The 23189-nt window shown below is 43.8% G+C and overlaps 1 protein-coding gene across 1 annotated transcript in view; it reads left to right on the top strand.

Moving 5' to 3' along the window:
* NCOR2 (nuclear receptor corepressor 2) overlaps positions 1-23189 on the top strand; it is a 450727-nt gene that overhangs the window by 138142 nt on the left and 289396 nt on the right. Inside the window, 1 exon segment of the mRNA XM_040416221.1 lies at positions 7802-7929. Coding sequence (XP_040272155.1) covers positions 7802-7929 — 128 coding nt within the window.

Raw genomic sequence — 23189 nt, 5'->3', positions numbered from 1 at the left:
TTGCCTGGGCGGGGCTAAGCTCTGTTCACTTGAATGGAGCTTAGCCCCGCCCAGGCCAGTTGATACTAGTCGTGACGTCACTGGGCCTGCGGTAAACAGTGAGAAGGCCGCGGCGCTGCTGCCTTCTCAAACAGCTGATCATCAGTTTAAACAAAGTGCAGAACCCCTTTAACATGTCTCTCGATCCTGTGATTTTCCATGATTCCACGACTTTTCCTTGTTGATGTTGCAATTTGACTGTTGGGGGTATTTTAGGCCTGCATCTTACATTGTTATTTTATATGAAGCGAGTGGTAACTTTCATAAACATTTTTAAATGTTACTGAAACTGACAATGTTATTTTGAAAGACTTGGCTGGAAGCCGTTTTCCTACGCGTAGCGGCCTTCCTGTATGATATCGCTACTGAAGGATGCTGCAGTCAGTCTTTCCACTGTTTGCAGAGTGACCTTAAAATGCAGGGTCATGTAAAATATGCGGGTAAACAGCAGCAGTGCCCACAGAAGTGTGGATTACAGCGTACAAGAGAGGGATGTAGATTCTGCAGTCACAGCTCTAGTTATCATTTTATCTCAAACCATTTCAAAGTATACTTGAAGGTTGTAATGTTATTATATAATGCATAGTAACAAAATTTTTTTCTAGATATTGAAGGGAAAACCTGTCACATTGAACATGGTGTCTAGGCTGCAGGCAGCATGTTGGAGGAGCTGAGCAGAATAATGTATAGTTTTGTAGGAAAAGATTCAGTTTTTCATTCATTAAATCTCTGCTCATTCTGGCTTCTAAAGTGAAACCTTTGATTGACAGCATACAGAAAGAGACGTCAGTCACTTCCTTGACGTCAAAGCCCAGAATTAGCAGGAATCTCACTGAATGAAATACATACTGAATCCTTTCCCTTAAAGTCTATGCACACCTTCAGGGGCAATTTTTTTTCGTGATTTGCATTTTTCTCTTTTTGGGCTAAAAATCTTTTTTTCAATTTGACTTCATAAAAAATATTCAGACGTTCTGTCACAAAGAGTTAGGGTACTTTCAAACTTGCGTTTTTCTTTTCTGGCACTGAGTTCCGTCAAAAGGGCTCAATGCCGGAAAAGAACTGATCAGTTTTATCCCCATGCATTCTGAATGGAAAGTAATCCGTTCAGGAAGCATCAGGATGTCTTCAGTTCAGTCTTTTTGACTGATTAGGCAAAAGAGAAAACCGTAGCATGCTGCGGTATTATCTCCGGCCAAAAAAACTTGCCTGAATTTTTTTCCATAGGAATGTATTGGTGCCGGATCCGGCATTCAAAATACTGGAAAAAAAATAATTGCCGGATCCGTTTCGCCGGATGACACCAGAAAGATGGATACGACATTTCAATGCATTTTTCTGACTGATCAGGCATTTTTCAGACTAATCAGGATCCTGATCAGTCTTACAAATGCCATCAGTTGGCCGGAACGGAACTGCTTGCCGGATCACTCTGTCGCAAGTGTGAAAGTAGCCTTAACGGTTTAGCTGTGTGAATGGTACTTTCACTTTGTGTTAGTCATATAATAACCCAGGGGTCGAGTCGAGGGGGAACGCGTGGGAACGGCGTTCCTGCACTTTTTTCATGGCAGGAACGCCGTTCCCTTTCAGGGCAAAAGGACCAGGAGGGGAAGCGGTGAAATCAGATTCACAGGGGGCGGAGCGGAGGCGAGGCCCTGCGTGACTCGCACTGTGCAGGGCAGGCTAAGTGAGGAGGGAAGGGGAGCGGCTTCAGTTGAGGACGGAAGACTCGCTGACTGACTCCCCCCCCCCCCCCCCTTCCTCCTGGCTGAGAGCTCCCCTCCTCCTATCCTGAGCCTGCGACTGCCTGAAGCAGTGGCGTACCTACCATATAGGCAATCCACGCAGCTGCTATGGGCCCGTGAGGAAGGGGGGGCCCTGCAGTGGAGGAGAGTCCCCGCCCCTGTCTATCTTCCGAACTGTCTCCCGTCTGCTAGCCCCGCCTCCTAGCTCCGCCTCCTGCCTGTTAGCTCCGCCCCCGCCTGATTCCTCTGGATTGCCACAACCAGTAATGAAGTAAGTGAGGACTTGTAGGTGAGGACAGTGCAGAGGTGTGTGTGTGTGTGTGTGTGTGTGTGTGTGGGGAAGGGGGGGGGGGGGGGCACTCAGCTTTCCCAGGCTATTCCTCTGCACATATGCCATTCAGAACAGGAGGGAAGCTGGGTGCTATTATGTAATGTGACTCAGCTTTCCTGATGTCCTGCATGGCACAACTGCAGAGGCATGAGAAGATATGAGGGTTGTGTTACTCAGCTTTCTCATGTCTCTCCATTACATCATGTAATGTCACTCAGATTTCCTGCTATCCTGCAAGGCATAAAAGCTATGGGGCCCAATGATTTCTGTGTACGCCCCTGCCTGACTGTCTGCTGAGGTGAGCGTGGCTGGACCATCCGACCGGACCGGGGTCCTGGTGGTCCGGTCCAGACCAGTCTAAGTGTCTGTGACTGTCCCTGAGTGAGTCCTGGGGGCCCTAACCCGCCTGGTGGGAGCGCCGGTGGCCAGCAGCCCCAGACCAGACCAGACCAGTCAATACCCCCTCTTTTATCTCAGTCAGTACTCTCATCAGATGTGACTGCAGGCAGCACAGCAGCAGGCCAGAAGAGATCGATCAGCCAGGATTAATGTGCACAGCCTGAGTGGGAGGCCCCCCTTACCCTGGCCTTAGGCAAGTGACAAACTGTCCCCCCCTCCTCAATCTTAGGCAAGTGACAAACCCAGCTCTGCTACATCTACAATGAGCAACTACAACAAATGTAATGCCAAACTGCAGTTCCTCTATGTGATTGTGATGCCTCAGATAGCTTCCACTGGACCCACAGCCTGTGGGTCCAGTGGAAGCTATCCAAGGCATCACATAGAGGAACTGCAGTTTGGCATTACATTTGTTGTAGTTGCTCATTGTAGATGTAGCAGAGCTGAGTTTGTCACTTGCCTAAGAATGAGGGGGGCAGTTTGTCACTTGCCTAAGCGAGGCCTCCCACTGTGCACATTAATCCTGGCTGATCGATCGCTGCTGCTCTCACATCTGATGAGAGATTTCCTAAGGGGGTATTGACTGGCATTAGGGACGGGCTGGTGGATGAGGGCAGCCACCCGGTCCTGCCTATGGATCACCCAATTTGCACTTAGCTATGCCCAGGCCCCATGCCAGGGGGTCCCTGATGTATTAACTGACCAATAACATGGAGATCCCAGTGCCAGCTGCCTTGCTGGTGGACGATTGGCATATACTTATGCTGTGGGCCACAGCAGAAGTATATGCCAATCGTCCACCAGCAAGGCAGCTGGCACTGGGATCTCCATGTTTATTTCTTGTTAATTTTGCAGTTGTTTGTGTAAACTGGCACTTTACAATAAATTTTGCACTGAATTTTCAGCGATTTTTTTTTTTTTTTTTTTTTTTTTTTTTTTTTTTTTTTTTTTTTTTTTTTTTGGGGGGGGGGGGGGGGTTGCAGTGGATCTTGGGTAAGTTCCCACACTTTTTTCCCCAGGACTTGACCCCTGTAATAACCTTTATCTCTAAATTACTAAAAGGTCATAAACACTTATTTAGACCAGAGCTTGACAAATTTCCTTGGAATCTAGATGCCAGCTAAAAAAGTTAGGAGCCAGGCGGAGTCGCGTCATAAAGCCCCCAGTAGATGCCCCCATAGTGCTCCCCCCCCCACTTCTCCATAGAGCCCCCCAATAATGTATGCCAGTACATAGGGTCCCCATAAATTGCCAGTATATAGGGCCACCATAGTGCTTCCCCTCTTCTCCATAGTGCCCCCCATATTGTGCCAGTATATAGGGCCCCCATAGTGCTTCCCCTCTTCTCCATAGTGCCCCCCATATTGTGCCCGTATATAGGGCCCCCATAGTGCTTCCCCTCTTCTCCATAGTGCCCCCCATATTGTGCCCGTATATAGGGCCACCATAGTGCTTCCCCTCTTCTCCATAGTGCCCCCCATATTGTGCCAGTATATAGGGCCCCATAGTGCTTCCCCTCTTCTCCATAGTGCCCGCCCCATATTGTGCCAGTATATAGGGCCCCCACCCCCCTTCTTGCCACAGTATACTATAAATAATAAAAACAATAAACTCATATACTTACCTTATGCTATTGGCAGCGATGCGATGCAGGTCTCTTCCGGCCTGTTTCCTGCACTGTACGGCTCAGGCGGCACGATGACGTCATCGCGTCGCCTGCAACGGCCTCTGATTGATGAATATGGAGATGAGCGCTTCCAAAATGGAGGCGCACATCTCCACTCCTGCTGCCTCCGGACAGAACGGGCCCCCCTCCGGCGCACCCGTCGCCTGTGCACCTTTGAAAGCGGGCTGACAAATACCCGAGCGCCAGGACCAAATTCCTGATCGCCATGGCGACCTGGCACCTGGGATTTGTCGAGCCCTGATTTAGACTACTTTCACACCAGCATTTTTACTGGTTCCGGCAGGGTTCAGCGAAAACGCTTCTGTTACTGATAATACGTTCATAACGTCTTCATCCGTTATGAACGGATCCGGTTGTATTATCTTTAACATAGCCAAGACGGATCCGTCATGAACTCCATTGAAAGTCAATGGGGGATGGATCCATTTTCGATTGTGGCAGATTGGGCCAGAGAAAACTGATCCGTCCCCATTGACTTGCATTGGGGGTCATGCCGGATCCGTCTTGCTCCGCATCCCAAGACGGAAAGCAAACCGCAGCATGTTGCGGTTTGCTCTCCGGTATGGGAACGCAACTAAACGAAACGGAATGCATTTTGGAGCATTCCGTTCTGTTCAGTTCAGTTTTGTCCCCATTGACCATGAATGGGGACAAACCTGAAGTGTTTTTTTTTCTGGTATTGAGCCCCTATGATGGATCTCAATACCAGAAAGCTAAAACGCTAGTGTGAAAATAGCCTTAAAGGGGTTGTCCAAGTTATTATTTTTTATTTTTTTGGAATGTTTTTAACTAACCAAAATGTAAGGGATTTTCAATTCATTTCATGTACAGTGGCCCTGTTCTCTTATTTAGCTGAGTATCACATGACCTGTGATGTCAGCTTCTTTCCCTGCTCTGATGACTATCGGTGCACAAGCCCGAGGGAGAAGGAGGAGCAGGTATGCCTCTATGCACTGAACGTCAATGTGAAGGCTGTGCTGTTTGGGGCAACAAGCCTCTCCCCCTGCACTGCTGGTTGCGCTGTTTGCCCTGTGTCTCCCCTCCCACTGGATTCTTCAGCAAAGTTTAACTCCTTCTACCATCAGAAGCACAGACTGGGTTGGAGGCTCTGCCTCGGGTATTGAGCAGCTGCAGGGTTTCCTCTTCTCCAGGCAATGAGGAGATAAATGCTGTGCACAGGATCCTCCCTCCCTGTTCAAACAGCAAACACAGAGCTGATAAAGACTGTAAGAGTTCTCTGCTCTGTACTCTTCTGCTGGCTATGAGGAAGTGTCTGCAGAGCATTGTACAAGAACAGGTAGGGGGAAGATCCTGTGTATCAGCATTGTCATGTATTGTGCAGCCTGAAATTGTTGTCCCACACATGCAGCATGAGCAACCCAGCCAGTCAGACTGCTGGCAGGGCAGCAATTTTATTCACTCCCTTTGCAGAGGAGGAGAAAGGCTGTCTTTGACACCCACAAATTTTCATGAGGAAAACTTCAGAGCTTGTTGTTGCACGCCCCCCAGCTCTGCAACTGCATGTCGGCAAAGGGCCAGAAGGGAAATTAGTAAATATAATTTTTTGCACTAAAACTTGCTTAGCTTATGTATATATTGCTGACCATCAGATTTACAGTGCTTTATTTTTATTTTTTATATTTTTTTAAATAATGGAAAACCCCTTTATGCCACATTTATTATCCGTAAGATAAGAATTCAGCTATAATGAGTGTTTAGGAGGTCAGAGATCAGAGGTAAGGAGCCCTCAACTGAGCTTCCTGACAGAACACAGTAAAAACACAGATCCTACTGCTAGAGAATCTTAAGGTTCTACAGAGAAAAGGGCTCAACATTTTTAATAAAGACTAATTGAAAATTAGATTTTTAGCTGAAAATAAGTACAAAGCAATAATAATAAAACAAATAGCTCCAAAGATGTACATAGCCTTTAAGGCCTAATGCACACAACCGTATCAGTTTTGCGATCTGCAAAATATACATAGAGTCTGTGTGGATGCTGCAATTTCAAACATGTTCGGAGTGACATCTTTATCATACCATATGGAAGGAAAATTAATTTTGATTTACTGGAATATCTGAAGATAGCAGGCTGTTTTCTTTCAAGAACAGTGCCACATCTGTCCACAGGTTGTGTGTGGCATTGCAGCGAGCCCCATTGACTGCATCGAGCTGCAGTACTGGATACAGAGCGTGAACAGAAATGATGCTGTTTCTGAAAGAAAACAACCGTATTGTAGTGAACTTGTACAACCCTTTAATTCAGGCACATAACGGGAAAAGTGCTGATATTTAACAAGCAGAATAATAAAGCCACAGTGTTTTGGGACTAAGGCTACTTTCACACTAGCGTTCGGGGCTCCGCTTGTGAGCTCCGTTTGAAGGCTCTCACAAGCGGCCCCGAACGGATCCGTCCAGTCCTAATGCATTCTGAGTGGAGGCGGATCCGCTCAGAATGCATCAGTCTGGCACCGTTTGTCCTCCGCTCCGCTCAGCAGGCGGACACCTGAACGCGGAGGCAAACGGATCCGTCCAGACTTACAATGTAAGTCAATGGGGACGTTCCCGCTGAAGTCTATGGGTGGGAACAATACGCCCCAAAGAAGCTCCTGTACTTCTTGAGGCGTAGGGCGTTTTACAGCGCGTTCGTACGCGCTGTAAAACGCTCAGGTGAGAACCATGCCCATAGGTAAACATTGGTTTTTGCCTGTTGAGCGTTTTACAGCGCGTAGGAACGCGCTGTAAAACGCTCAGGTCTGAACCCAGCCTAAAGCTCTTCAGGGTTGGAACACATTTACTGGGTCCGGGAGGGATGTATAAACCCAGATAGAGGATCCGTGCCGTTGCTTGTACCTGGTCACTACATAGACGATAAAGCATAGCAAGGAACCTTGGAGAACTGTGAACAGACACCTAGGTTTTCAGTGCATTAGTAATAGTATTTTATTCGAGCTTCATGTTGCGAGTGGCAACATGTTGATAACCTGGAATTTTGGCAAGTGATGTTTTTGTTGTGTTTTTATTTTTATTTTTTTTATTTTATTTTGTATTTTTTTGTATTTTTTATTTATCTTATTGCCATTGTATAATTATTACATAGTTTACACTTTGCACTTTTTTCTTTGCATTTTTGTGCTTTTTTCAGCTCTGAACCCGGACATATCTCTATTTTCAACCAGGCAGCCCCAACTGAAATGAGAATCGGAGCATCTCGTGCTCCGATGCTGTCCCTTGCCCTGCATCGAGGCAAGGGTTGTTTGTTTATTTTTATTACACTGCTAGTCGGAGGCTTCTGCCTATTAATGTTGCTAGTGACACGTCACCAGATCTCAAAAAAAAAAAAAAAGCCTTTGACCTGTGTGATTCTGTGCAGGGCAAAGGAGAGCATCGAAATGCTCCGATGCTCATATCAGGGGGGCTGCCGGTTTGAAAATGAGGTTCAGCTCTGAACCCAGACAACCCCTTTAAGAGTATCATTGTTCTATATGCATTAGATTTTTTTTTTTTACTGACGTGTGCATAAATGTTAAAAAAAAAAAAAAAAAAAAAAAAAAGGTTTATATACAAAAATAATTCCACTGTGATGTTTGTGTGTTGCAGGATGCCAGTCTTCTAGAGTATCAGCACCATCCACGAGATTATGGTTCACCTCTAGCCCACAGTTCAGTTCTTCTACCACAGAGGAGACGGCCATCACTGCTAACAAAATTTCAGCCTGGAAATGAAAGGTAGGATCATTGATGACATTTGTCAGTCTGACTTATCACTGATTCTGAGAATCCAGGGGCAACAGCAGTGATGTAGCATTTTCTCTGGGTAGTGGTGCTCCCAGCCACTTGCTAAATCAGCGCTGCTTGCCTTTTATTCTCAGCAATATGGTATCACTTTATCAAATTTGAATCCCCCTTTAAGGCCCCTGGCAGACGAGAGTGTGTCACGCTGCGAGTCTGCAGTGCAGCTCCCGGCCTGAACTCCCAGCACTGGCGGGTCACATAGCATTATATTGATTTATGGTGCTATGTAACACTTAGGCCCCTTTTACACGGGCAAGAATTCCGTGCAGGTGCAATGCGTGAGGTGAACACATTGCACCCGCACTGAATCCGGACCCATTCACTTTAATGAGGCTGTGTACCTGAGCGGTGATTTTCGCGCATCACTGGTGTGTTGCGTGAAAATCGCAGCATGCTCTATATTGTGCGTTTTTTCGCGCAACGCTGGCCCCATAGAAGTGAATGGGGCTGTTTGAAAATCGCAAGCATCCGCAAACAAGTGCGGATGCGGTGCGATTGTCACGCATGGTTGCTAGGAGTCTATCGGGATGGGGACCGGATCTTTATTATTTTCCCTTTCCCTTATAACATGGTTATAAAGGAAAATAATAGCATTCCTAATACAGAATGCTTAGTAAAATGTCCATTGAGGGGTTAAAAATAATAAACAAATTTAACTCGCCCCATCCACTTGATCGTGTAGTGGATCTCCTCTTCTTTCTACTTTCTTCAGGACCTGGCTAAAGGTGATGGACCATGTAATGGACCATGTGATGAGTGCAGTGATGTCATCGATGGTCCTTTAGCCAGGTCCTGAAGAAAGTAGAAAGAAGAGGAGATCCGCTACGCGACCAAGTGGATGGGGTAAGTTAAATTTGTTTATTATTTTTAACCCCTCAATGGACATTTTACTAAGCATTCTGTATTAAGAATGCTATTATTTTCCCTTATAACCATGTTATAAGAGAAAATAATCAAATTTACACAACACCAATCCCAAACCCGAACTTCTGTGAAGAAGTCCGGGTTCGGGTCTGGGTACCAAACATGCAGATTTTTCTCACGCGCGTGCAAAATGCATTAAAACGCTTTGCACTCGTGCGGAAAAATCACGCATTTTCCCGCAACGCACCCGCATCTTGTCCGGCCCTCACACACGACGCCCGTGTGAAAGAGGCCTTACAGTTCTGGAATGTATTGGATAACATTGACAGCATTATGTCAGTGTCATCTAATGCATTCCAGAACTGTAAGGGTTACATGGCATCATAAATCAATATAATGCTATGTGACCCGCCAGTGCTGGGAGTTCAGGCCGGGAGCTGCGCTGCGGACTCGCATTGTGACACTTGCTCGTCTGCAAGGGGCCTAAAAGAGATCTGAAGAATGCAGAAAAAGGGGAGAGGGCGTAATTGTGAAAAACATGGGGTGAAAAAAGTGGGTGAAAAAGGCGAAGGATGAAAAGGTGTTGAACCTTAAATTGTAGGGCAAGTATAATTCATGGGTGATTCTGTTCTAAGGAGAGGGATCCCCGAGAGGAACGGTATGGACATAATTCACAGTCTGGGTAGATTTGTTTCCCTAGTAGGAGTTTACAGGAATTTAGGTATATATGGTAGATTTTATGGCCTGTGATTTTGGGATGCTCTTTAGATGGGACCACAATACTTTATGTGCGTAATGATCCCAGGAACAGGGAACCTGTTACCATGAAAATACAATGTAAGTTACAGGCAGCATGTTATGGAGCTGAGCAGACTGAGCAGTTTTGTGGGAAAAGATTCAGTAGAATTTATACATTTAGGGTCCATTCACACGTCCGTGGAATGGGTCTGCATCCATTCAGCAAATTGTGGAACGGGTGCGGAACCATTCATTCTCTATCGGGATGGAATGGATGCGGAGAGCACACTGTGCTCTCCGCATCTGCATTTCCGGAGCACCCCCCCCCCCGATCCTCCGGTCCACGGCTCCAGAAAAGAATAGAACATGTCCTATTCTTGTCCGCAATTGACAAGAATAGGCAGTTCTTTGGGGGTGTCGGCCGGGTTTATTGCTGATCTGCAATGTACTTCGGACGTCTGAATGGAGCCTTAAAGGGGTTTTCCAGGCTTTTACTATCGATGACCTATCCTCAGGAGATTAAATGAGTTTACCGGTATTTTGCTCTCCCATTCACAATTTCTCTCTCAGGTATTAGGCTACTTTCACACTGGCGTTTTGGCTTTCCATTTCTGAGATCCGTTCAGGGCTCTCACAATTGGTCCAAAACGGATCAGTTTTGCCCTGATGCATTCTGAATGGAAAAGGATCCGCTCAGAATGCATCAGTTTGGCTCCGTTCCGTCTCCATTCCGCTCTGGAGGCGGACACCAAAACGCTGCTTGCAGCATTTTGGTGTCTGTCTGACGAAACTGAGCCAAACTGATCCGTCCTGACACACAATGTAAGTCAATGGGGACGGATCTGTTTCCTCTGGCACAATAGAAAACTGATCTGTCCTCTATTGACTTTCAATTGTGTTCAAGACGGATCCGTTTTGGCTATGTTAAAGATGATACAAACGGATCCGTTCTGAACGGATGCAGACGGCTGTATTATCTGAACGGATGTGTTTGTGCAGATCCATGACAGATCCGCACCAAACGCGAGTGTGAAAGTAGCCTAACTGCTACTGATGGGCAATATTTTAGAGAACATTTATCTAATCAGATATGTCAGTTTTGTGGTCTAAAAAATTTGCAAGTCATGGCAACTGTGACATTTGGTTAAATTTGCGACATTTTTGTTCCTTGCCACTGTTCACAGTGGAGATTAAATTGAGATTAGACCTGGATTATTGCTCATTTACCATGTGCGACTTTTGCAAAAGGTGCAGAGAAGTCGCAACCAATGCCCGGCAACCCCCTGGTGTACTTTTACACCTAACGATATAAACCCAATGACACTCACGCCAGATATATTATTAAAGGGCTTCCGTCACCCCCAAAACACATTATTTTTTTTTGGGCTTGTTATAATCCTTATTTAACGACTATTCCCTATATAGGGCTCTTACCTTTGGCTGTGGCTTCTTTTCCTTAAAAATCGATCTTTTAAAATATGCAAATCACTTCACTACCAGCAAGTAGGGCGTCTACTTGCTAGTAGCCGCTGCAAAAAACCGCCCCCTCCTCCTGTTGATTGACAGGGCCAGCGAGCGCTCTCCTCCTCCGGCTGGCCCTGTCAGCATTTCAAATCCCGCGCCTGTCTTCATTCTGCGCAGGCGCTCTGAGAGAAGGAGAAGTAGACGCCCTACTTGCAGGTAGTGAAGTGATTTGCATATTTTAAAAGATCTATTTTTAAGGAAAAGAAGCCACAGCAAAAGGTAAGAGCCCTATATAGGGAATAGTCGTTAAATAAGGATTTTAACAAGCCCAAAAAAAAATGTGTTTTGGGGGTGACAGAAGCCCTTTAAGGCGCACCTGTTCATAAATTTAGTCACAGTTAAAACTGACACAAAAACAACCTCAAATGATAAATGACTCTCTTTGGGGCACATTTATTAAAGAGGACCTGTCACCGCTCCTGACATGCCTGTTTAATAGCTTCATGCATTTCCTCATGTAATAACAATTCTGGAGCATCTATTCTTATGGCTCTATGTTGTGTCATTCCTTTATTATTCCTGCTAGAAGTTATGAATAAATTGCTAGCAGTCTGTAGTAAGGGTACAGAGGGTGGTAGCCGGTAGGGGGTGTGTACCTACACTTTCCAAAAAAGAATATGTTGATTATGATCGCTTTTTGTTCCCCTATTGAGTGGCAGATAAGCCACAACCTGCATCTTTTGCAATGTTTTTTTAATTTTATTTTTTACTGTGTTCCCTGTGTTGTATAGTTAGCATGATAACCTTATTCTCTGGGTCAGTAAGATTATGGCGATGACAAATATGTCTAGTTTTTTTGTTTAAACTTGCAGGACCAAAAATTAACTTGTATGGCAGGCGCTGTTAAAAAAGGAGTATAAAAAATGTTTTCTCTTTATTATAAATAGAATATCAAATAAAGGCAACAGGTTTCAATGTGGAGATCACACCATCAGGCCAGGCACATGGCAGGGGTGAAGATATGATGTCTACATCAAAACGCGTTGCCTTTATCTGATGTTTTCTCTTTATTATAAATTAAATATTTTTTATAATCCTTCCATGGCAGCCATTTTTTTTTTTTTTTTTTTTTTGTACCTGCATTTTAACATGAAATGTCCTTCGTCACCTGCATTGTGCTGTGCTGTAGTTAAGGACTATTACTATGCCCGAACAGTGTTGTGCCTGATTTGCACAACAGCAAAAGGTGAACAGGGTGCCACATGGCCTCTCTACCTTCTGGTGCTTTATCTGGTGATGTGCTATGTAGGCACTTTGTTTTTTTATTTATAGATTCATAGCTTTTTATTTTATTTTTTGAGTTTTGTTAGGCCCCTTGCAGACGAGCGTTCCTCACGCAGCTCCCAGCCGGACCTCCCAGCGCTGTCGGGGGTCACATAGCATTATATTGATTTATGATGCTATGTAACCCTTAGGCCTCTTTCCCACGGGCATCCTGGATTTGCTCCGGATGCGTTGCGTGTTCATTGCGGGAAACCCGCGCGAGTAGGCACGCAATTGCAGTCAGTTTTGACTGCGATTGCGTTCCGATGTTCAGTTTTTTCCGCGCGAGTGCAATGCGTTTTGCACGTGAGAAAAAACTAAATGTGGTACCCAGACCCGAACCCGGACTTCTTCACCTAACCCAAACCCGAACTTTAGTGTTCTATTAATTTTATTATTTTCTCTTATAACATGGTTATAAGGGAAAATAGCATTCTTAATACAGAATGCTTACTAAAATGTGGCTTGAGGGGGTTAAAAAATAAATAAAAAATTAACTCCCTTCATCCTCTTGTTCGCACAGGTGGCATAGTCTTCTTTCTTCTTCTTTCAGGACCTGCAAAAGGACCTTTTGACTTAATCACGCTCACCACGTGGTGAGCGCGATGACATCAGCGCAGGTCCTGCTGAATGAAGATAGAAGGTGGTGAGCGGCCAGTGTTATCCAATACATTGCAGAACTGTAAGGGTTACTTAGTATTATATTGATTTATTATGCTATGTGATTCCGGTCAGGCCGGGGGCTGCAATGCGGACTCGCTGCGGGAGGAACGCTCGTCTGCAAGGGGCCTTACTTTTGCACAATAAAAACTTTTTAAACATTTTCCATCAACGCATCCCAAGATTAATAACTTTTAAAATATTTTTTTCTTTCAACTAAACTATGTATTTTTTTTTTTTGCAGGATAACTTGTATTTTTTTGGGTTGCATAAGTATATATTTGTATATTGATAGCTTTTTTTTTTTCAGTTCTTTTGGCATATAAGCAAAACCAGCAATTCTGTTTTTCCATTTGAAAACTTTTTCAGGGGAAAAAAGTGGATATTTCATTTTTTCACTTGGGGATTTTTGCAGTCCCCAATGTATGGGCAACATCTGTGCGTCTGCCGTGACGGATCCGGACCCATTTAACTTGAATGGGTCCGTGATCCGTCCACACCGCAAAAAAATAGAACAAGTTCCGGATTGCGGACCCATTCGCGTGATGTGGGGAGCACACGGCCGCAGCCCACATATTGCGGACTCGCTGTTTGCGGGCTGCAATATGGACCACGGCCGGAAACTGCCGTGTACATGAGCCCTAAAAGGGTTTTGCCAGAAAGGATGAAGAGCCCCTCAGTTGAAGGCTATGTAATTTCAGCAGCTGCTGCCGCATGGGCCGTTCATGCATGGATGTAGCATTCACTGGCAATAATGGCTGATCCCTGGGGTCGCCTGCTCCTCTCATCTCAGGCTCCATTTTATACTTTTGTTGCAAGAAACTGCAATTATCTGAATTCACATGTTGCATGAAAACTTGTGAGTGTATTTTAAGAACAGAAAGGCCATGCTGGCCTTGGATTAGCTGTAGTAACATGATGACTTTATTTTTTCTTTCTTTCCAATAAACTTTGTAAATGGCTTGCAATTTTTGTAAATTTAATATTTTTGGTTTAAGCCTTGGTTACATCTCAAAAGGTGCATCCATAGGAATGCATTGAGTTTTACTCTCAGTAACATGGGAAGATATGACCGCTCTATTCTTCTAGAATAACGGAGGCATTGTTGTGCTCCACTAGAAATGAATGAAGTCCAGGTCCGTCTCATGACTGCTACATTACTTCCATTAGAGTGCTGCTTGAATTGCCCAACACCATGCACGTCATAGTCTAGCCCTGACCTCTTCATCTATGTATTCCAGTCCAGGTTATTAAACTGGAAATACACTCATACTTCTGTTGTTGAACAGATTCATTGCTCACAGTTACATGACTTGCAAGTGGCTTCCTGCCAAATGTCTTTCTTATTGACATACAATTGCTGTTGGCTCAGTTCCTTTGGACTGCAACAGTTGCAATCCTGATGTGAATTAAAGGGAATATATAATCATAAAATAATATAATCACATTTAAATCCGTTTATATAATATGTAATAATGATATTATCCATAAGAGCAACCGTCTGTTAGGGTTGATCCTGCTAACTAAAGTGATACCTGAAAATAGGTTGTAGTGTTCAAGAGAAAAAAATACTTTTATTCTTTATTCGCATAAGGATTCAGTACACCAAGGGACGTGGTCAGCGCTGGAAAGCTGAGGAGCGGAGAGGCACAGAGGAGCTAGAAAATTTATTGCCATAAAAATCCTTTTTTGTCTCACAACCAATTTTTACAAGACCGGTGTTGTTTTAATCAGCAGAATCTAACCCATTATGTAGTATGCCAGATTAGTTAGAGTTGATCCTGCTGGCAGGTGCTCTTTAATTTATATATATATATATTTTTTATGTGACTTTGCATATAAAGAAATTTAATGAGAGATTGCAGTTGGCACACTGGCCACTTGTGCACACACAATAGACAGACCCTTTGTTTTCTACAGTTTACTTGTCCCACTCTACACAACAGAGGGCAAAAACTTTAACCCTCCCCCTTCGAAGGACATATCCCATATGTTTTTGCAGGGTGACAGTTCAGTAGCCAAGAACATACTTGTCCTTGCTGCTGATGGGGGATCTCAGGCTATGTAACAGCTACAGATTCAAACCAGGTCTTATTTTAAAGCGGAGATAGTTTTAAAACAAACTCAAAGTTAGAGCCCTTAGAACGGGATCTCCGTAAAAGCTGCCTGTACAGAACCTGCAGCTTTCATTCCTGACCCAATTTTTGAAGTGCTTTAACCTGTGATTTATCATGGTTAGCACCATGATTTTGGTCTTATATTAAAGCTGAGATTGGCTTGAAACTGTAGTTGTATCCTTTTCCCTATCCTGTCCATACCTGATCTATAGAGTAAAATATACAGACCTAGTGATACCCATTACACGCTTCAGTCATGCAGTAACTATTTTCACTAGAAGGAAATATCTAAGATATTTCTGACAGATGGAAGAAATTTTTATCAGTTAGAAAATAAATTTTTGCTTACTGATTGTTATTTTAATTTTTTTATAATATTGGGGCACTTTTTAGACTGGTGTAATACAGTTTTTTTTTTTATGCTCATATTGTAGATGCAGCACCCAAACCTCCCGTAGTTGATCAGAACCAGTCCTACTCCTATCTGCCAATCCAACTAAAATCCAGCCCAGACTACGCCAACAAGAACCTTGTCTCAGCAACCTACATGCTGCTGAAACTATTACCGTACCTCCAGTATTTTAGCTATCCCACCGAGCGGAGGTATCCGAGTGGAATATACACCTCTTCCTGCACTGTCCACCTTATCACACTTATCACAGTACCCATATTATTTTGCCTGGCCTTATATTACATTTAGGAATTTATATTTGTTAATTAGGATTATAGTTTTTGTCGGATGGTGTACTCCCTTTGTACTTCTTGAGCATGTTGATGTGAAATGTGCTCTTCACATCCTCGTTCTCACAGCTGGCAACAGTGTACGTAGTGTCACATATCTTCCCAATAATCTGGTATGGTCCCTGCCAGGCAGCCTGTAGTTTGTCTTTCCGGACCGGTTTGAGTACCTTAACCTTTTGTCCCATTTGAAAACTACGGTGTCGGGCCTTCCGGTCATACCATACCCGCTGGCGCCGCTGGGCCACCTGAAGGTTCTGTGTCAATACCTCCATTCGGTCCCTCAATTCCAGCACATACAGTACCACCGGTGTCCCTGTCGATTCTGGGCCCCCCTCCCAACGCTCCTTAATTAGATCTAGGGGTCCCTTACTTGCCTCCCGTATACCAGCTCGAAGGGCGAGAATCCTGTCGATTTCTGCGGCACCTCCCTATAAGCAGTCTCTGTGTGGCCGTGAACATCTTCAGCATTTGATTCAGAGTTCCATTAAATCGCTCACAGAGACCGTTAGTCTGTGGGTGATACGGGGAGCTCATCAGGGGTTTTATCCCACAGATCTTCCATAGCTGATGTGTTACAGATGCTGTGAATTGGGTACCCTGGTCAGCTCTTGAGAATTCCTTGACCAGGGCATCTGCTACTGTTTCAGCCTCAATATTGGGCACCGCTATTGCTTTGGGGTACCTAGTGGCGTAATCCACTATGGTCAGGATGTAACGTTTACCGGAGTGGCTAGGTTGAGCCAGGGGCCCTATTAAATCCACCGCTACCCGACTAAAGGGTTCTTAAATTATGGGCATGGGGATCATTTTGGCCCCAGGGTGGTCACCTCTCTTGCCCACCCGTTGGCATACTTCACAAGTTTGACAATACTGTCGGACATCATTGGAGATTCCTGGCCAGAAAAAATGTTGGGTCACCCGGTATGATGTCCGCCGGATGCCCAAATGCCCAGCTAAGGGGATGTCATGCCCAATTTGTCCTAGAATCGGTTAGCCTATATAATCTGCTACCTTTCCATAAATACTGCTCCCCATCGAGTCCTCCTTGATCAGTTACAGCTTTTTCCCGGTACTTTAGTAAGGTGGGGTCTCCCGCTACCTCTTTCCCAAAATCCTCAGGGGTGTCCCAGGATAGGGGCTCCACTGTCGCTGTTGGGAAAGTGGATTTTACTTGTGTCCCCGGAGTTTGTGAGGGGCCTTCTGCAACACGACTCTGGGCTCTGGTAATTACAGTGGGCACCTCCTGGTTGGGTGTAGGTATAATGGCAGACGTAAGAGGACCCAAATAATTGCAGAGTATCACATCGGCAGGCAAATCCTTCATGACCCCCACTTTTACTGTTTCAGACTCCACACCCCAATCCAAATGAACCTGGGCAGTGGGGAATCTATAGACTGCTCCCCCTGCCACTCGAACAGCAATAGATTTGCCTGTCAGCTCCTTGTTGTTGTTTGCATCTGGCGGGAGCAACGTGAAGAATTGTTCCAGTAGTACCAGTTGTAACAATTCCTCCAGGGTGGTGGCCTGACAGCCATTCACCCAGTGGGTGGCTGCCCTATGCAACTGGCATTCTGTGTATGAGTCCAACTCTGCTTTCCTGGAGTCTCTAAATTTCCTCTGGTACTCCTCTGGGGTCACTGCGTACCTGGCTAGGAGCTCCTCTTTTACTCACTCATAGCTGCTCAGGTCCTGATCAGGGATGGCTCTGAAAGCATCAGCTGCCTTGCCAGATAGCTTTCCAGCTAAAATTGGAACCCATTCCCCCTCTGCTACCTTGTGCAGGGCACATTGTCTCTCGAAATCAGCCAAATATCCATCAATTTCATTGGTGCGCTCCTCAAATGCTTTGAATGCGCTGAAAGGAATTTCCCGCGGTTCGGGGTTAGCGCGGGAACAGTTCAGTATAGCCGCTGTAGTTCTCTGGGCCTCCACTAGACGGATCTGTAATTCCCTCCGTTTGTTCGCACTATCAATGACGTGAAAAATAATCTCCGGCGAAGGATTTGGCCCAGACGGGGCTAGCCGTTCCCTTATTTCTCTGTCCACTTCACTTTCCTCTGTAAGCACAGCCGGGTTAGCCGCGGCCATGTGCTCCTTATCCAGCTCCATTAGCTCGCTGATAATAGGATGCTTGGCTTTATTGCTGCCACTACCTGCACGTACTTCCAGTAGTTCTTTCAACGTGTTGCGCTTGAGCTGTTTGTAGCAGCCTTCCATGCAAGCTGCTCCGGTTCCCGCCTCAGATTATGAAGCCATGGAAAAGGGACGAGCCCACCGCTGCGAGCCAAATGTGACTCTCTGGTCAACTCCCACCGTCACGGGTCCCCCTTTTCCTGCCTGGATCGTAAATAATCCTGTCAGGTGTACTCCCTCAGGCATGAAATCATCCCACACATCAGCTGAGGCCTATTGCTGGGTAAACCATGAACTGAACTTTATTGACACACACACACACACACACATCAAGTTTATACAGTGGACATAACTCCTCCCCCAGTATCCTGGGAGATAATTGAGTGACAACATAAGCCAACCCCCCTCCCCAGGTGTCACATCCTTAGTTGGCTGTGGTAAAACTGTGAACAAGAGTCAAACAGCGTTCATGATGGAGGGCATAATAAAGGGCTTCACAGATGGAAATTAGTACATAATTCCCAATACTTGTATACATTCCTGCAGTTTTTGGATTTCATTAACATACTGCATTGAATGTGCATATCTTTTACTGTAATTGCTGACTGTATTTTTTTTCTATAAGAACTGCGCATTCTAGTTACACATTTGCATTATTAGGCCTTGTTCACATCAGAGTTCAGCCTTTCCGTTCTCCTGCTCCGTTATAGGAGCAGGAAAACGGAAAAGACGGATTTGGCTCATAACTTAGGACTTTTGTCTCCGCTCCAAAATCATCTTCTGAGCGGAAACCTAACGGACCCCATTATAGTCTATGGGGGTCTATGAGGTCCGTAGGCTCCGTTCGGCTCAGTTATGAGCCGAATCCGTCCTTTCCGTTTTCCTGCTCCTATAACGGAGCAGGAGAACGGAAAGGCTGAACGTTGATGTGAACATAGCCTTATCCAACTTTTGCTAATCCATTGTTTGCTGCAAAGTTGCATGAAGGTGGTTTTGTGTATTAGGTTGTATGTTTATACATGGTATGTTTTCAGCTATTAGAAAACGTAGATTTTGGTAATCTAGAAGCAGTTTGCCGTGCACAGTATTCATACCATATATATTGTATAACCACCGTTCCAGTGTTTTTATAAAGAAGAATAAGCTTTTGTTAATGTGTGTGGTTTTGGTATATATGAGATTTACACACCTTAATATATTAAATTTACATTGTGTTTGTGTAAATCTTTGCTTGGATGTGCATTTTATGTGCAAATGCCTGTTTTGATGCATTTTTTTTTTTAATTCCTCTGTCATAAACTTACCTGAAAGTGGACATGGTTGTCATGCCCATAGGGCAACTGCAGTCTTTAGGTTGTGTGCTTTCAGGAAATATATGGGTTTTGGGGTGCACTTACTTTTTAAGTTCCTTTATTTTATAGGTTCTTACTTTTTAAAATTTGTAGCTTAAAACTTCATTTTTGGTCTTTGCAGTTCTGGTGATTTTATGACGATGTGTTCATGTAAATTTAGGCCTAAGTGGTATTATGAATTCTGCATATGTTGGCCGTTTATTTTTAAGACAGGTAGGCCATTTAACTTTCTGCTATGGTTACACTTTTATCCACGTTTATGCATTTTTTTAATGAAAATGTGTGGGTATGTGGAGTTAGTATGTTTAGGTTTTGAGTCAAGATTGCAAAACTACGAAAATTGTCCTAACTACCAGAGGTGCAACATATCCAAACAACCCTGGTGATGAGAAGGTTGATAGCATTTCTGTTGGAGACGGAAATAAGGCAATGTAGCAGCATTGTATACCATACAATCAAATACGGCTCTGTATGTATCTCCTTTGACATGATCTCTAACTTCTTCGACCCTGGTCCTATGGCGTATCTGTGGGATGTGCTGGAAAGACTAGTCTGATCCATGGAGGTCCCCACCCAGCAACTTACAGGACGGCTGGTGTATACAGGCAATACAGGAAGATGTCTCCAATATGGCTACCCCAGGAAAGATTTCTTAATCTAAAAGAAACACGTGCTGTACTTACATCTGTGTTCTGCTTTTATTCATTCCCTCCAGCTCCAGACACTGTTTATGGTATTTCTTATCTGTCTAGAGCACTTGTGGACACATTGTAGAATACATGCATGCATTATGGTAGACAGAGTGCTATGGTCCGAGGTATTTCACTCAGTACAAAGGTAAATAAGACAGGGGCCACACAAGGATAAGTTTGTTTTTGCAGAAATTCTTCCTATCAAATTGAATTTGAAGTGTACGTCTCGTACCAAGAATCAGTTGGATTAAATTGCATTCCAGGCCTTGCTTGGTCTTCTTTGGCAAGACTGAGCTTGAAATGGGTGTGAATTCCTGAGCGCAGAGCTGCCTCCAGCTATGCATATGTGGTACTTAGAAACTCTAATTACTGGGCCTAAACTTGTATTTCTTCTATTTTTATTGTTTGTTCTTTCTGGGAATCTACATTACGTACCCCACTGTGCTACAGGGCTTTACAGCAGAAATGAGTTGCATCCATAACTTCTGACCCAGTTCCATGTCACCAGAGTAAGTGAATATGGTATTACATTAGCATGGGTTTATAAGAAGATCTGTGAGCCATCATTCCTCCTGGTAACAGAGGTAACCCGATTCCAGTGAAGATGCTGTATAACGTTAGTGATCTTTACCTTTGGTCAGATTTCTGCCATGGATAGTTGAGAGCAATTATCCATATACTTTCTGCACTGGTAGTCAGAGAGATCTGAACACCGTCCGTGCATATCTGCATGCTTCAAAATCATGAGTTTTATGTCACAGGTTCAGCCCTAAAGCCTTAAATATATGTTCCCAAATGCATTTAATTCATTATAATGGCTCGTTTATATCCATTAGGAGCAATAAAATGGTTGCCGTCCTATTAGTACACACAAAACCTGTCCTAATCACAAGGATGACCGTTTACTTCACAGCACTTATTCTCCTCTCTGCTCTACATATCACAGATTATGATCCTGAATACAGATAATAAGAACGTTAGCTGAATCTCTGTAGGAATGACGTTCATGAAAAGTCATCCTCTCTGTACTTTGTCTCTTCATGAACTCCATTCCTACAGAGATTTAGCTGAAGATCAGGTTAAACTGTATTCAGGATCATAATACGTGACCAAGCAGAGAGGAGGATGAGGCAGCTCAGTGTTGTGAAGTAACTTGTCCTCGTGTGTTCAGTATGTACTAATAGGACGGCAGCCATTTTATTTCTCCTAATGATTGCTCTCCAGACAAAACAAGCCATTTTAACTAATGAAAGGTATTTTGGGAATATGTTTATAATAAAAGTATTTTCGTTTTCTTAATTCCCAGAGAACCCCTTTAAAGTATAACTGTCATTTTTGTTTTATTTGTGTAATATGTAGGAGCAGTGATATCGAGCATTTTTGTAATAGACTTTAATTTATGAAATCATAAATTTCTATTAGAAAAATAGCTCTAAAGTGGCCCATTTTGAGCCTTAGCAATGCTCCTCTGTCTTCTGTTAACACTGACTGGTATGTAGAGAAAGTCTCCACAGTTATGTAAATTGAAGACAGAGGAGCGTTGCTAAGGCTCAAAACGGCCCACTTTAGTGCTATTTTTCTAATAGAAATATGCGATTTCAGTAATTAAAGTATATTACAAAAATGGCCAGTATCGCTGTCCCTATACATTACATTTAAAAAAAATGACAGTTACACTTTAACTACTTTGCTTTACTGTTTATTACTGGTTTAAAATAATTTCATATACTTCCTAATCGTATAGTTTGGGGAAAGGGGTGGTTCTCATTGAAGAGATCCAGTCTATGAATGTTTACTTAGTAACTCACTTGTCATTGCTCCATGCTCAAAAAATGCAAATTGTCTCTCTTCCAAAAGGAAGAAAATTACTTCATACCTACCAAACCAGAGACTCTTTTAAGGTTTTTGTTCCTAGTCAGTAAAGATCTGGGTATTAGTTGGTTGGATATGCCTTTGACAAAGCTTTGGGGATATTGGTTCTCATTGAAGTGATCAAGTGATGTATGGGAGAAAGTATGTAGGTTAGCTCTCTTCCTAAAACAAGAAGATACCTCACGTCTGGTAATGTAAAAAAAAAATATTTAAAAATTGCTATTTGCCCTTGGACACAGCAGTCAGTTTGGTTCCACTGCTAGTCATGTTTCCTGAAAGCATAAGGTGCCGATGGACCTTTTTAATAGTTTGGTCCGTCAACAGCTAGCACTCTTTTCAATGCAGTTACAGGAGAAAGATGATGCCAGACAGATCTGAAAGCAGCTTATGCCCCCAGGGGGAAGAAAGAATGGGGCCTGGAAATACAATGTGCTCAATCCTTCTCTCCTCGACAGATGATGACAGAGTGGGGAGCTCCCCATACATTACGAGTGTTGGCCAGCAAGTTTAATGTGCATGGGGGCCTTTAGTTCTAGCAGTCTAGTACATTATGGAAGCCCACATAAAATGGGGTAACAGGAAATTTGTCGAATTCCAAATATATGGATAAATGATAGAAAAACTGTAATGTTGAGGTAATGCTGGTATTTACTGCAACCCAGATTATGTTGTGTCTAACCTTATGTAATTGTAGATTTTGTAGTGTATATTTGGATTATAGATATCCGTTTTTTGGTTGTATGTAGATCTACAGATCAAAAAGATCATATAGACTCTACAGAAGATTGTAGAACAAAGCCTTGTATCTGAGGGAGGACTGAATATCTACAAACCTTTTTATGTAGGTTTTAGCTGTGAAATGTTAAGAAGTGTGTTTCCCTTTAATATATTGTGCTTTAAAGGTTTTTTTTTTTACCCTTCAATCATAAACATTAAAGGGACTCTGTCACCAGTGACCTCCCCATCCAACTGTTTGAATAGACTCATAGCAGTGAAAACACTGCTCTTGTTCCCGAGTTATGATACTTCTATGCAAATTTAGTGCAATAAGGGCGTCACCTTTGCTCTTGTTGCACCTAAGCGCCACTTCTCTCTGTGACCTGCCCCTTCCTGGCCCTGTCAATCAAAGCAGCCAGAAAGGAGTGGAGTGTGGATGCAACAAGAGCAATGGTGATGCCCCAATTGCATCAAAGGCCTCATTAGCATATTAAGAACAAGTATCATAACTCAGGAACAA

This window comes from Bufo bufo, chromosome 2 (assembly GCF_905171765.1).
Source record: "Bufo bufo chromosome 2, aBufBuf1.1, whole genome shotgun sequence".
Classification (NCBI taxonomy): domain Eukaryota; kingdom Metazoa; phylum Chordata; class Amphibia; order Anura; family Bufonidae; genus Bufo; species Bufo bufo.
The sequence above is the reverse complement of the archived record's forward strand: the minus strand, read 5'-3'. Positions and strand labels throughout refer to the sequence as shown.